At 41.3% G+C, this 14,456-nt stretch overlaps 1 protein-coding gene across 16 annotated transcripts in view; it reads right to left on the reverse strand.

Annotated features, from left to right (window-relative positions):
• The window catches only part of rims2b (regulating synaptic membrane exocytosis 2b), a 53,052-nt gene that overhangs the window by 17,998 nt on the left and 20,598 nt on the right, over positions 1 to 14,456 (reverse strand). For 9 of the 16 annotated variants that reach the window (XM_005948816.3, XM_042214859.1, XM_042214864.1 and 6 more), the window contains 14 exons: positions 14,313 to 14,436; positions 14,164 to 14,210; positions 13,964 to 14,052; positions 13,843 to 13,878; positions 12,930 to 13,060; positions 12,616 to 12,787; positions 9,967 to 10,126; positions 9,138 to 9,161; positions 7,372 to 7,440; positions 6,985 to 7,120; positions 5,189 to 5,296; positions 3,481 to 3,528; positions 3,302 to 3,367; positions 3,150 to 3,209 (listed from right to left, as the gene is read on the reverse strand). In XM_005948816.3, the coding sequence (XP_005948878.1) occupies positions 3,150 to 3,209; positions 3,302 to 3,367; positions 3,481 to 3,528; positions 5,189 to 5,296; positions 6,985 to 7,120; positions 7,372 to 7,440; positions 9,138 to 9,161; positions 9,967 to 10,126; positions 12,616 to 12,787; positions 12,930 to 13,060; positions 13,843 to 13,878; positions 13,964 to 14,052; positions 14,164 to 14,210; positions 14,313 to 14,436 (1,270 nt within the window). The remainder of the gene's footprint in view (positions 1 to 3,149; positions 3,210 to 3,301; positions 3,368 to 3,480; positions 3,529 to 5,188; positions 5,297 to 6,984; positions 7,121 to 7,371; positions 7,441 to 9,137; positions 9,162 to 9,966; positions 10,127 to 12,615; positions 12,788 to 12,929; positions 13,061 to 13,842; positions 13,879 to 13,963; positions 14,053 to 14,163; positions 14,211 to 14,312; positions 14,437 to 14,456) is intronic. The other 7 variants (XM_042214865.1, XM_042214862.1, XM_042214870.1 and 4 more) reach the window with 4 other exon arrangements.

Below are 14,456 nucleotides of genomic sequence, written 5' to 3' on the forward strand. Positions count from 1 at the left end.
TTGTCCAGGAAAAGGCTCCAATAGCCAGCTATGAGGTCGCCCAACTCATCGCAAGACATGGCAAGCCTTTTTCAGATGGAGACCTCATAAAACACGGCCTCGTTAAAGTCACCGAAATAATGTGCCCGGAAAAAGTACAGAACTTCAACAAGGTCAGCATGTCCAGAGATACACTTGTGCGACGCACTGAAGACTTGTCAGCCAACATTAAACTGCAACTGTCTGATAAAGCTGTGCTTTTGATTTTTACTCCATCGCATGTGATGAGAGCACCGACGCCACAGACACCGCACAGCTGCTAATTGTTTTGCGGGGAGTGGACGAGAACACTTTAGGTGAGTAAAAAATATATTCCACAGTACCCGTGTGTTAATGTGCAGGTACACATGCTTCAAATATCAATAATGCGCATCAATTCTGTCACTACCCTGCTTTTGCAGACCACTTTCTTATATGCGTTTATCTTGTTAACACTAAGAGTACACACCGCTGTGCACAGCGCACACACACGCAAAATCAGCTGATCTCATCTGATGCACATCTGCTTCTTGATCAAGTGACATTTGTCCGGATTTTTGGCACGAGTGGCGATCAGCACCGCAGCTGGATGGCCCGATTTACATACCCGGCGCAGCTGATACTCACCAGAATAATTTACTAAAATTAGTTATTAAGTCTGTTAATGTTGATAACGGTTTCAAACAAACGTTAATAGGTGTGTTGCTAAGCCTAATAACTTAAATAACAAGCTTGAAATGTACTCGTCCCATTTTCCCCTTTATTGTTTTTTCTCTGTGCTGTAAATCTTCCGTCTAAGAAGAAATCTGAGGCTGCTGTTCTGAGAATGAGCAACCAAAGCTTTTTCTGAATAAATCAATAAAGATCCATTTATGGAAAGCTGTGATGAAGGCAGTTTTGTCTTTAATTATATTCAACAATATAACATATTCAACCACTTTTAAGTGATTTAATAATTAATTAATTAATTAATTAATACACTAAAGTTAAGGTTATATACCTAATTTCTAGTAAGTGGCCCAGCCCCTCCTATATTTTTATGTATGTGGCCCTCAGTGAAAAAAGTTTGGACACCTCTGGTCTAAGTGATGCTTCTGTACAGTCTTTGAATGCAGCTAGATAACCGAGCTAGCTAGAATTAGTTTATAAATGAGCACTTCATCCTTGAAATATGAAACAAAAAGACCAACAAAAATAAAACAAAAATCACAAAATAAAAGCAGGTTAAAGTTGAGTCCAAATGTGGACTCCAGAAACCAGTGGGTAAGAAGACAGTAGCTACATCATAAACATAACTACTCTCATAATGTAAATAAACCAAGTCAAGTTTTAATTGCACTGCGGATCTTGTCCTGACATACATCATAGAAATTTAGCATTTATGTCCTGAAAGTCATTGCACTGCGTCATCAGAGCACAAATGTTCATTTGACATTTCCCCAGAAAACATCATGATGATCCTTAAGATTTCTGGGAAAACATTCTGTGAATCGATGACACAAAAGCTGAACTTTTTTGGAAGGTTTGAGTCATGTTACATGTGACATGAAGCTAACATGGTGGCGGTAGTGTAATGATCTCAGGCTGCTTTGTTGCTTCAGGACCTGTACAACTTGTTGTAACTGATGGAACCATGAATTCTGCTCTCTACCATAAAATCCTGTAGGACATTAAATCTCATTTAAATGAGATTAAGATGCTCTGAACTTGAACAGGCTGTTCATGCTGGAAAATCCTCCAATGTTGTTGACCTAAAACAATTCAGCAAAGCAGTGTGGGCTATGATTCTTTCACAGTGATATAAAAGACTCACTGCTCATGCAATTCTTGCTGCCAAGGTAAGCAGTTATGAGGGTTGGTGGAGAAAAATTGTTTGATCGGGAACATTTAAGTCTGACAAATATCCCCACCCCCCTCAAAGTACATTATATAACTTGCTTCATTCACACCCTTTCACACAAGCACTTTTTTTCCCTTGTGCTTTCTATCTAACATTCACACACCGATGAACACGTCAGAGAGCAACTTTGGTTTCTGTGTCTTGCCCAAGGATATTTGGCATGCAGACTGGAGAATCCTGGGACAGAACCACCAATATTGATTAGTAGATCGCCTGCTCTACCTCTTAAGCTACAGTAACTCCTAAAAAGAAATCAGGGGCTGATACTTTTTCATGACACTGTATAAAGTGTCAATTCACAACAGTTGGCTTAAGGTGCTTTATGCTGTAAGGTTGAGATGCTACAATATTAGAGAGAAACCCTAATAACCAGACAATGCCTGGTGAGCAAACACTTGGCAACAGTGGGAAAGAAAACCTCCCTTTTGACAAGAAGAAAACTTAAACAGAACCAGGCTCAAGAAGGGGTAGCCATCAGGCCTAGGACCAGGTTTGGATTAGGGAAACAGGCCCCCCCATTTACTTTTAAGATAAGACTCAAAACTTTCCTTCATAATAAAGCTTACAGTTAGGGCTGTATGCTAAATCAGCTCGCCAAAGACTCAAATCAGGCCCGCTGGGTGGCTTTCAAAAATGTGAAGAAGGACATAAATTTTGGACATTAGCTGTATTTTGTCTGTTTGAGTCTGTCAATTAACAAAATGTTTCCATTCCATCAATCTGGGCAATGAGGTCCCAGAACTTTTTCTTTTATTTTACACATTATCTTACAATTTAAGCCCTAACAGTCGTGTTGACAGAATTCTTTCATTTACTATTTTTTTTTATAAATGTAGAAAAACTGAGATTTGTTCTTGAAATTTGAATCCCTTTTCTTACATTAAAATATCTCAGGGATAAAATGTGTAGTTAAGTTTATTACATTATTACATAGTAAGGCGAATTTCAGTGGTCCGGCCCACTGAAGATCAAAGTGGGCTATGTGTTGCCCATGATGAAAAGTTTGACATCTTTAAATTAGTTCTTCATTCTCCACTGTTGCCAAGTGCTGCTCACAGGAGATCATCTGATTGTAGGGTTTTAATCTCTTGTATAGTTTTACCTAAAAATATAAAGTGATGTATTTAAAAAAATGATCTGAATTTAATACATCTGTTCTTTACTGCCATAACTACTGGTCTGAATGTCCACCTTTCTAATAGTCAAACTGTTTAAATGTTCATCCATTTACCTCAGTAGTTCCTCATCGTAGGTGTCAGGCTCATAGGGAAAATCAGGGATGAAGTCCTGACTGAAGAACAGAAAGACGTCAGAACTGCAAAACATGATGAGTCTGAACCTGCCATCAACCTCTAACACTACATCCTAATTTCCAAGGCTCACCTGTAGTCATCACAGCTCCCATTGATGATGTGGTTTGTCCAGCTCTGGTTAGGGCCATTAAAATATCTTACACACAGAAAAGGATTACAAGACAGAAAAATACCCCACTTTCTTAGATCATTGCTTTTACTGTTGGTACTATGACTACTGCCACTGCTGGAATTCTGATAGAGAAGTACCTGTCATGGGAATCAAGTGAGTTGGCAAGCGACATCCTCCTCAATGGCCTTGTAAGTACACAGGGAGAAGCAGTGTCCAGTTAGAGAACCAGTCAGACCAGTACAACTGCTGTTCTACAACCAGTACTATTAACTGTACCACTAAGTGCTCTACAGGGACACTAAAACTAAATACTTATTATAACCTGGACCATAACTACTACTACAATCAATGTAGGCAGTATAAGCAATGCTACAACTCTAAGCTGTAATGTCAAAACCAGTTCAAAAGCAGAACTAAATGCTGCAGCACAAAAATATCTCTGTAACCCAGTACATCACCCAGTAAATTAATTTACTCCAACAAGATCTAACTGCTACTGTAGCCAGAAGCAGAACAACTAGTAGTAAAACATCAAAGAAAAGCACTAAATCTACTTCTAAAACCTGTACAAAGATCAGATGTCCAATCAAGTATGCAACCTGTTTCCTGATTCAAACCTGTTCAGCAGCAGCAGACAGGTGGGGTTTACCTGACTCTGACACACCTGCTGCAGTCCAACACCATGTTTACTGGTTATTCTTCTTCTTATTATTAGTTTGCAGATAAACGATATTACATGATGCAGGGTGCATGCTGATTAGCTGATGTCCAGATGACTCACATCAGGCATGTTCCTATGTGTTACCTAGGGATGGGTACTGGTATCGGTTCTGACATAAACGGTAGTAACCAGACCGAAAAGCAGCGCACATTTTGGTGCTTTATTTCGGTGCTTTTTTTCCTGAGATGTCATACACTTTGAATTCTAGCCAATCATTTTACCTTTCCAAGGATAGTAGGCGGGCCCAGGTACGTACGTTCTTTTAGAGCAGAGCTACAGATTAAAAATGCCCAAAGCGAAGCGGTCAAAAGTCTGGCTGTACTTCACAGCAAAATATGCAAACTCAGCAGCCTGCAACAAATGCTTTAGGGTGATACTGTGCAAAGGAGGTAACGCCTCGAATCTGATGAAACACCTGGCGACGCATAGCGGGGGTTTTTTAAAGCCGAAAAATGCGCTGTATTTGATAGCTTGCTGCATAAGCTCACACCGAGCACATCTACTACAGGTGTGGTGCCTGTTATCGAACCTGGAGTTAGCAACATCCCCCAAGAACCCGAAGATTAGAGTCCTGGCCTGTAGCCCTGCCAGTGTAGCAGAAATGATGACGGATGATGATGGCAGCAGCAGCCGTTCTTCTCTGCGTGAGTAGCTTAATGTTGTTCGTGTGTAATTTACGTTGAGTAGGCTAACCACGTTATTACATTAATGCATGTAAGGTGAACTAGCAAACACTGTCGTAGTAACATGCGGCTGTCTTGTTGTTTGATGGCAGATACTCCCTTCACCCTGGCAAAAAAAGGCTAAAATGACCAAAGAAAAAGTGGGAAACAGCTGAACATGAGAGGTTTTTGGATAAAGTTTGTGTTTTTTCCCATTGATTAAGCACTGCTTCCAGCCAAGAGTGATGTCATAAATCCCCTATAGCTGCAGAAAAGGCTAACATTGTTATCTTTTTACAAAAAAACAGCTAAGAGAGGTTTTTGGACAAAGTGTGTGTTCTCCATTCTTTAAGCACCGGTTTGAGCACCGTTTAAGCACCGGCAGCGTTTCAAAAATACCGGTTTGGTACTGGTATCGGATAAAACCTAAACGATACCCATCCCTAGTGTTACCATAGTTACCTGTTCGGGGTGCTGTATTGGCTGGCATCAGAGAATGCTCGGCTCAGTTTGGAGCCCCGCAGCAGCCGCACCGCGTCCTCCCGATATAACGGGTAAAGAGGGTTATTGCTGGCAACCAGATGTCAAAGGTCAGAATGGCAAGAACAGAAAAGTCTGGATAAAATGAGGATGATGCCTTTAGGAAGACCACTTCCTGTCTGGCTTCAAAAGCTTATTGGTTTAAAAGTTCAAAGTTCAAGATAAAAACCTGTGAGTCATATTAAACCTTGAATACTAATGATTACACTTTTAAAGCACTAAACCGGTGACAAAAAAATGCATAGCAAAAGAAACTGCCAGGAAAGGGAAGATAACAACTCATGTGAGTTTTATGGCTGCCATCATGCCAGACCAACATAACTTTAGATTTGCTAATGTAGACATGAGAGCAATTTTGGATGGTGCTACAATTCTAGAGTGTGAAACAGCCGCGGACAATGCAAAGATTATTAACTTTCTTAGAAAACATCTAAACAACAGGGAAGGATGTTAACACATTCTCCACACATGGTCGAAGTCCCTGAGGTGACCAACAGTCTGAATGATATCAAGGACAGTCTGGATTTTTGGAAAATGCTGAAAGAGTTATGAGAGCCAAAGTACTTGGTAGAATCCGTCTTGATCAAGCTCGTTTTATCCAGTCAAAAATTCTGTAGTCATAGGAACACTATATATTCCTTCCTCTTGAACAATATGGATTTAGAAACTAATGTTTTGGGTTTATTAGGCTTCTATTTGATAATGGACTGGTACTTATGTACTTATGTAGTGCATTTATACTCAATTTGAGCACTCAGAGCACTTTCTATTACAAGTCTCATTCATCCAGTCTCACACACACATTCATTTAGTGCAACATTTGCTGAACATTTGGACTTCAGGTTGGCTGTAGCTTGAGAGGTAGAGCAGATCATCTAATAATTGTAAGGTTGGTGGTTGATCCCTGTCTGCTCTAGCCTGCATGCCAAAGCGCGTCGGGCAAGATACTGGAACATTCCGACGCGATCACTGCAGTCTGAATAGTAGGTAGAAAGCACGTCATAAGAACCACTTCGTTTATAATTTACAAGGAAATTTCAACCGACTGGAGTAGCTGGGGAATGAACCACCAACCTTTCGATTGCTCGACAACCTGCTCAACCCGATCCACAGCCACTGATAATATAAAAACACTGGCATTATTTCCACAGCATTTTGACTCATGTAGACATACTGCACAGCTGCTGTTACCTGTTGGAGCAGTGATTTCCAAGGGATACAAATAGGACATATGCACTATAAGATAATGCTGCACACAGTAAATGATCACCTGGACAAAGTCTGAGGCACTTCATCAGACTCGATATCGCTTGAGAACAGCTGAGTTTTAATAGCCTAAACACGGTGTTACTTATTACAAACTTAATATTTGCATATAGTCACTCTTTTGGATAAGCTCAATAAGGATAGAGAAAGATGGAAATACATATTTATAACTTTATGGGGAAAGACCAATAAACTCACAATAAATTATCTCCAATAAGCTCTCACATGCAAGAATCTTTTGACGTACATGATAAGACAAATACTGTAGTTTGATTGCAGATTAAAGCATCAACTTGCTGTACTCCCAAATCTTCTCTGGTGGCATCTTTCCCTTTCTACCCTCACGTCCCATCTTGTTTTTCTAATTTTAGCTCTTCAGGTACCTTTTTTAGTTTCTTCTTCTGTTGTCATGTTTTGGGCCCATCTCAAATCCCCAACACACAGATACTTACCTGTGAGGAGGCGGCTGGCTCGGTGACCGTGACCTCATTCTGACCATGTCGGAACGGGAGCAGTGATTGGGAGAAATCACTTGCTCTGGCACTGAGAGGGTGGAGCTATGGAATTCGCGCCCATTCTGTCTGTAGTCTGCACACAGACAAACAGAGCAGGAGTTCAACCATCAACCCTGACTCAGTTATTTTGTAATCTCAAGTTATGCAGTCACATTTATGTCATAATCCTCAAATGGTTTACCTTAAGCAGTGTGAGGAACTTATAAAATGATTAGATTCCCATTGTCTTACAGCAGCATGTTTTTAATCCACTTGAGCCAGTTAGTATTCTCTCCTGTATCCTTTAAAATGAGACTGCAGTGAATGATGGGATATGGAGTTTACCTGATATCACCCCAATGCCGTCTTCACAGTCATAATCTGAAAACTCGCTGTCACTGATCCTCTGAGACCCTGCAGATGGAGAGAGGGAGGACATTTAAGCCTGTAAGCAGCTCATCTGTAATCTTCTACAAGAAGGTCAACAAATCTAACACTCCAGACCGAACAGCCAGAGGACAAACCAGTTAACGCAGGAGCAATAAAAGACACATTCATCTGATATTACACACAGACTCCCTTAAACCTTTTACAACTCCTTGACCAGAACCTTTTCATCCACATCCACATCAGCCTTTAACAAATGCGTGAAATTTAGCAGCAGTCAGAGTTTCGGACTGAATGCTGAAATTAATAATTTTCTGGCCACACAAAGGCCAGCATGTTTATACACAAATAAGATTTCTGCATTAGTCCCAAAAGTGAAGCAAAGTGGTCAGAGTTTGATGATAGGTGGCTGCATGAGAGATTAAGGTACTAGAAAGAGAACATTTATAGATGGCATCATGAGTGTGTATCAGTGTACCCAAATGAAGTCAACTTCCTGTTAAAGCATAAAAACATCCAAACAAAAGATCCAAGGAGGAAAGTAGAGATGAGTGTGTCACTTGCTCTCATCTTTTAAAGAGAAATGTGGAGCAATAAAACCCATCCAGCAAAGATCAGCTGGAAGAAAAATATAAAGAGCGATAGAACACCTGTGGGAATTTGAGCAGCACTGACCTCCTCCGTCCTGAGGAGTCCATGCTCACGACTTTAACATGAGTCTCTCTGCAGAAATAAAGCTGGACATAACAACTGCATCACTGTTATAGAAATGATGCAGTGATCACTTCTGTTCTCTGATTTATTTTTCTGTTGTGAACTCCAGATCAGCGATGGGTCATATTTTGTTCCACGGGGCCATACAGTGCTATCAATAACATAAATGAAATCCATCTCACAGGATAATTGAACTAAAACACAGTTACAGGTTACAATGGCAATACTGACAAAAAAAAAAATCTGCCTTCGAAATTAAGCAACATTTTGACCAGCTATCTGATATGTACCACTGGTTAGGTCATTGTAGCCGTTCACCTGAGGATTTCCAACCATAAAACTCCTCATAAAACTGTGTCTTACTTGTTGTTTTTTTGTTTTAAGAAGTTGAATTGGGCTGACCATATGTTCATATATTCAACATCCTACACCTAGAACGTCCAATTGACTCCTCCTGGTACAACATCAAAGATCTCCCACAAGAAGATCCAGAACTCCCTTGAGAGATTTACCAATAATCCATTGAACAGTCTGTCCAGAACCTTTTCATGCACAGTTTGACATGTCTTCAAGTATTATATGGAACCCAATAACCTTCTGGATGCACTCGCTCTAATCAGTCATTCCAGGATCCAGGCAGCTAGTTCTGTTCTAGTCCCTCAAAGATCAAACCCTAATCATCAAGTTTTGAGTAGCTGAGGTACAGATATTTCAAGAACTACGTCTCCCATGATTTGGCTACATAATATCTTTCATGAGAGCTTTCTGCCTGGTAAAATAACATTTAATTACATCACTATGATATGATCAGGCAGGGCTATATTTGTGCAGCAATTATCAATCAATGACTTATTAAAACTATAAATACTAAATAGCACAGGAAATGGATAGCTTAGCATCACACAGGGAAATGCCATAGAGGTCAGCATTAGCAACAGAGGGTCAGAAGCTCACTCGTGCATGCACACACACACACACACACACACACACACACACACACACGTTTTTACCTGAGTTATAGTAATGACCTTTGTCTAGCAAAGCGTTGTGGATGATTTAAAATAAAGAAAAACAAATGAAACAAAAGAAGAAGAAGAAGAAGAAGACGTTAACAATATAGCATAATAAACAAATAAAGAAATGAATGAGAGGACTGGTGTTGGATTGGATCTGCCAGAGGCCTGCTCTGCTGTGACTGGTTGTTAGGTTGTTGGACTAAACATTCACTGATGAAATAAGCCCAATCCAACATTCTTTCATTTTGAGCTCTTCTACAATTGACTTCAGGGGCATACACGTAGGAAGAGCCCAGCAGCAACGTGGCAAGCAGAGACCATCGTGTTAGTGAAGCAAAGTGACTGTATACAGAGGTTTTTTCTCCCTTTTTCTTTGCTACTACCTGCTGACTACCAACAGAAACAAAGGCTACCATTGATAGACATATTAGAGGGTTTCAGCAACCAGAGGCTGGACTCTCCATTAAGTCTGCAAAAAGATGAATGTCAAGTTTTGGACTCCTTCACTCATTTGACTCTTGTCAATTTTTCGCAACAAATCTCAGCGTTCACCTTTCTCCTCTGACTCTATAACATGGTAAACCAGTTTGAACAAAACTTTAGCAACCGACTCATTTTCCAGTGATCAGAGCATGTATCAACTACAGTGAAATTACCAGTCCCAGCAGAGGAGAGCATCCCTCCAAATGATCCATCAAATAACATGTTGTTGTGCGTGAGGTGTGTGACGTAGTGTGTGTGGTGTGGTGTGTGTGTGTGTGTGTGTGTGTGGGTGTGTGCGTGTGTGTGAGGGAGAGAGAGAGAGAGAGAGTGTGTGTCTTACTCTGCAGCCTCCTGCTGCTGTGTGTGTGCTCAGCTTGCAGTCCCCTCCTCTGCAGGTAGGGGGAGGCTTTGGGCAGTGGCAGTGAGGAAACATCATGAAGCTGCAGTTTGTACCAGTGAGGCTGATCGTCGAGCAGAGCAGACTCCATCTCTATCAGGATCTGACTCAGGAGAATGGATGCAAAACATACAGAGAACACTAAGAATATACAGAGTATGTAGAAAGGAGAACAAATAAAGAACTGGGAGCAAACACATGGACCTGTTTGAACATTTTCAGTGCTAATTAACACTAGAATCACAAAGGGGGTCACTTTGACCCCTTGGAATTTTCAAATTCTGTTAAATTAAAATTCCATCATCTCAGACTTCATGACTTTTCCGAAAATGTGTTTAATCATCTGTGAATTTAGGGGTGTGTGGGACAAGAAAAAAAAAAAATCACGATCACTTATATTCAGAACTGCAGAGGACGTTATTCTGACCTCAATAAGTAATGTAAGACAACAAGTCACACTGGGTTGCCTAGCAACATGCATCATTTATTGGTATTTTGATATGTAGGCTGCAATAAGATGAACCAGTGCTAGGGATCTATAGTTCAATAAAAACTGAATAATTACTGCAGGACTGAACAGTAGGAATGGATAACGGTATCCGGTGCCATTATTATCTAACATAAACGGTAGTAACCAGACCGAAAAGCAGCGCACATTTCGGTGCTTTTTTCCTGAAATGTCATACACTTTGGATTCTAGCCAATCATTTTACCTTTCCCAGGATAGTAGGAGGGCCCAGGTACATACGTTCTTTCAGAGCAGAGCTACAGATTAAAAATGCCCAAGGCGAAGTGGTCAAAAGTCTGGCTGTACTTCACAGCAAAAGCTACAAACTCAGCAGCCTGCAACAAATGCTTTAAGGTGATACTGTGCAAAGGAGGTAACACCTCGAATCTGATGAAACACCTGGCGACGCATAGCGTTTTCTTAAAAGTTGAGAAATGCACCGTATTTGATAGCTTGCTGCAAGACCTCACAGCGAGCACATCTACTGCGGGTGTGGTGCCTGTTATCGGTTGATGATGATGGCAGCAGCAGCCGTTCTTCTCTGGGTGAATAGCTTAATGTTGTTTGTGTGTAATTTACATTGAGTAGGCTAACCACGTTAGCCTATCGTCTGGCTGAGTGGTGCGACAGAAACAACCTTCTGCTTAACACTGAGAAGACCAAGGAGCTCATCATGGACTACAGGAGGAATGCTGACACACATCCACCCATCCACATTAAGGGGACGGCTGTGGAGCGTGTGAGCAGCTTCAAGTTCCTGGGAGTCCACATCTCCGAGGATCTCACCTGGAGACCAACTGCTCCAAGCTGGTCAAGAAGGCTCACCAGCGCCTCTTCTTCTTGAGGACTCTGAGGAAGAACCACCTGTCCTCAGACATCCTGGTGAACTTCTATCGCTGCACCATCGAGAGCATCCTGACCAACTGTATAACAGTCTGGTACGGGAACTGCTCTGCCTCGGACCGGAAGGCGTTGCAGAGGGTCGTGAAAACTGCCCAGCGCATCGCCGGAGCACCACTTCCTGCCATAAAAGACATCTACAGGAAGCGGTGTCTGAAAAGGGCTGGGAAAATCATCAAAGACCCCAGTCACCCATCACATGGACTCTTCACCCTCCTGCCCTCTGGGAGGCGCTACAGGAGCCTCCGGACTAAGACCACCAGGTACCGGAACAGCTTCTTCCCCACAGCTGTCAGACTCCTGAACTCTGCCTCCTGACATCTGACCCACGTTAACACATGGACTGAACATACACACACCCACAACACACACCACACACACACACCACACACACACACACACACACACACACACACACACAACACACACACACACACACACACACACACACACACACAATGGACAACTGTACCCTCAAACACAATAATAACATGGACTGAACCACCACTCACAACCACTAGCACTTTATATAGCCTCTGTAGAAATTATCCACATATCTCACTTATCTTAACTGCACTACTGTATCATTCTGTACATACGATAATTTTTAATCCTACAACTGTTTATAACTTGCATAGTTCACATTTCTGTATAGTATATCTCAGATTTCTGTATAGTTTTTCATATTTATATCCTGTTCATAGCCTGTACATACTTATAGTTATAGAATATTCATAACATACTTCATACCGTGTACATTATAACATACCATAATAGACCCATTTCTGTAATATACTTACATATCTATATTATTGCTAATATATATTGTAATATATCTATATCAGCTAAAGCACTTCTGGATGGATGCAAACTGCATTTCGTTGCCCTGTACCTGTGCATGTGCAATGACAATAAAGTTGAATTCTATTCTATTCTATATTCTATAATATATTCTGTATATTCTATCTTATATTTCATCACAGTTTATATGATATGATTAATATGTTAACCTGAACCCGTCATGATGCGCGCACACACACACACACAACACACACACACACACACACACACACACATATACTCTGCAAGGCAGAGTAGGTCAGAGCTGAACTGTTAAAGGTTCTTAGTTTAATGAGTTTTCCCCATATCCTCTCCATTGTTCTGTATTGTTCATGGATTCTCACCTCTCCCAAGAACTGGCTCTCCTCCTCTCGGACTCGAGCCTGGTCCCAGACTGTCAGCTCAAGCATTCGCTCTCTGAACTCACGTCGATGGACCGGAGAGTACATGAAGGTTTGGTTCCACCGAGGTTCCAATGACTTCTTCACTGTCTTTGTCCTCCGCTTACTCTTATCACTGTTAAAGGAGGAAGGTACAACTAACAGCCAATCACAGAGAATAGTCCACTACTGGTTTTAAAGGATATCAGAAGTTCTACAGTTTTACTTTTCAAGGAACCTCTGAGCCATAAAATACTGGTCTTTGATTGCTTTTTCACCTTCTATCTGGCAGGAAATAGATCTTGACGTATGGGTTCCGGGGTCGGCCGTCATCCCGAGCAGGAAGTTCTTTGGCTCCAAGAACGGTGACAATCAATTGGTGGCCGACTTTATCATACCATAGCTTCACCTGTAGAATACCCACAACATCATCATTAGGACACCATAGTAATACAGAAGAAGCCTGGAGAACAACAAAAAAGGACCAAAGAAAAGAAGCTCCAGTCATCAGCAGGAGATACCCTGCAGAAAAGTTTTGTTAGCAGAGCAGAACAAAAGCGCCTACAAATTCAAACAGACAATATAACCAATTACCAGCTGAGCCCAGTGAAACACCAGGTGATTGCTACAGAAAACCCCGAGAACCCAGTAAGATGATAACCAAAAGGGGACATGAAGAAAATTGTATCAACCCATAACTGTAATGGAACCCCAAGGAACAGCAACAGAGTCAGGACCCCTGGAAGGAACCTTAGAGAGTTTTTACAAAGCAAAAAGTAGAGGTACAAAACAGAATTACAAAACTGCAGGGGAGCCTTAGCATGAATACATATTGAAAAATAGTTATGGAACACAGCTTAAGGAGGCAAAATTCTTTGGAAGAGCAAAGGACCCTACAGACAAGAACAGTGCTAACAGAACTATACTGTAAAGTTCTCATATTTATATTACACTTTTTTACTCTTACCGACCGCTCAAAGTACTTTAACTACAACGCACATTTTAGAACTGTCTCTAGCCACATAAGCTGAATCATTTAGAACAACAATGGATATCCTCAGAACCACTAAAAGCAGAAACTTGGAGTACTTTGTTCTGCTTCTTCTGTGATACATTTATCTACAGCCTAAAAGACTACACTACAGAGTAAATAAAGATGAACATGCACACGCCGTCCTTTTCAACTTTTACCTGAATCCGGGGAACCAGAGGTTGCCTGTCCACAGTCTGAAAACACACATCACCATGGAAATGCTATTAACTGACTGCTGAGTGGCTGTGTTACGATGCAGTGCATGCTGGGTAAACTTACCGAGACCTGTCCAGACAGAACACTGGGGCTCATTGGAGATGTGACAGAGATGGATGGGCCAACTTTCTGAGAGTCAAAGGAACTGGAACCTGAACATTAAATAGACCAATTCTGAGTCAGCAGGAACCTTGTCCACTATCAGATCTATGGAAGTTCTTAACGAACAGGACAGATGTAGTTTTTGTTTTTTATAGACTCACTGGAGTTCAGCTGGACATGGGCACTCTCTACTGATCTGGAAACATCTCTGAAGAACATAGAATCAGCAACAATCTGTTACTATGATGTCCTAAGAGAAGAGAACAACCTCAGAAATATTTTCTGCCTCTCAGCTTGATCAGAGACCCACCCTATTGGTCGACACACCACCAGCTCCACCTGTGGTTCTTGTTTGGAGTCCAGGATGATGTTGTAGACCTCATTAAATGTGGCTCCTTGAAGAACCCGACCGTTCCACTCCAGAACCTGATCTCCTAAAGAAGAAAAGATAACA

Source organism: Haplochromis burtoni, unplaced genomic scaffold (genome assembly GCF_018398535.1).
Source record: "Haplochromis burtoni strain Fernald_Lab_line unplaced genomic scaffold, NCSU_Asbu1 Contig_620, whole genome shotgun sequence".
Lineage (NCBI taxonomy): Eukaryota > Metazoa > Chordata > Actinopteri > Cichliformes > Cichlidae > Haplochromis > Haplochromis burtoni.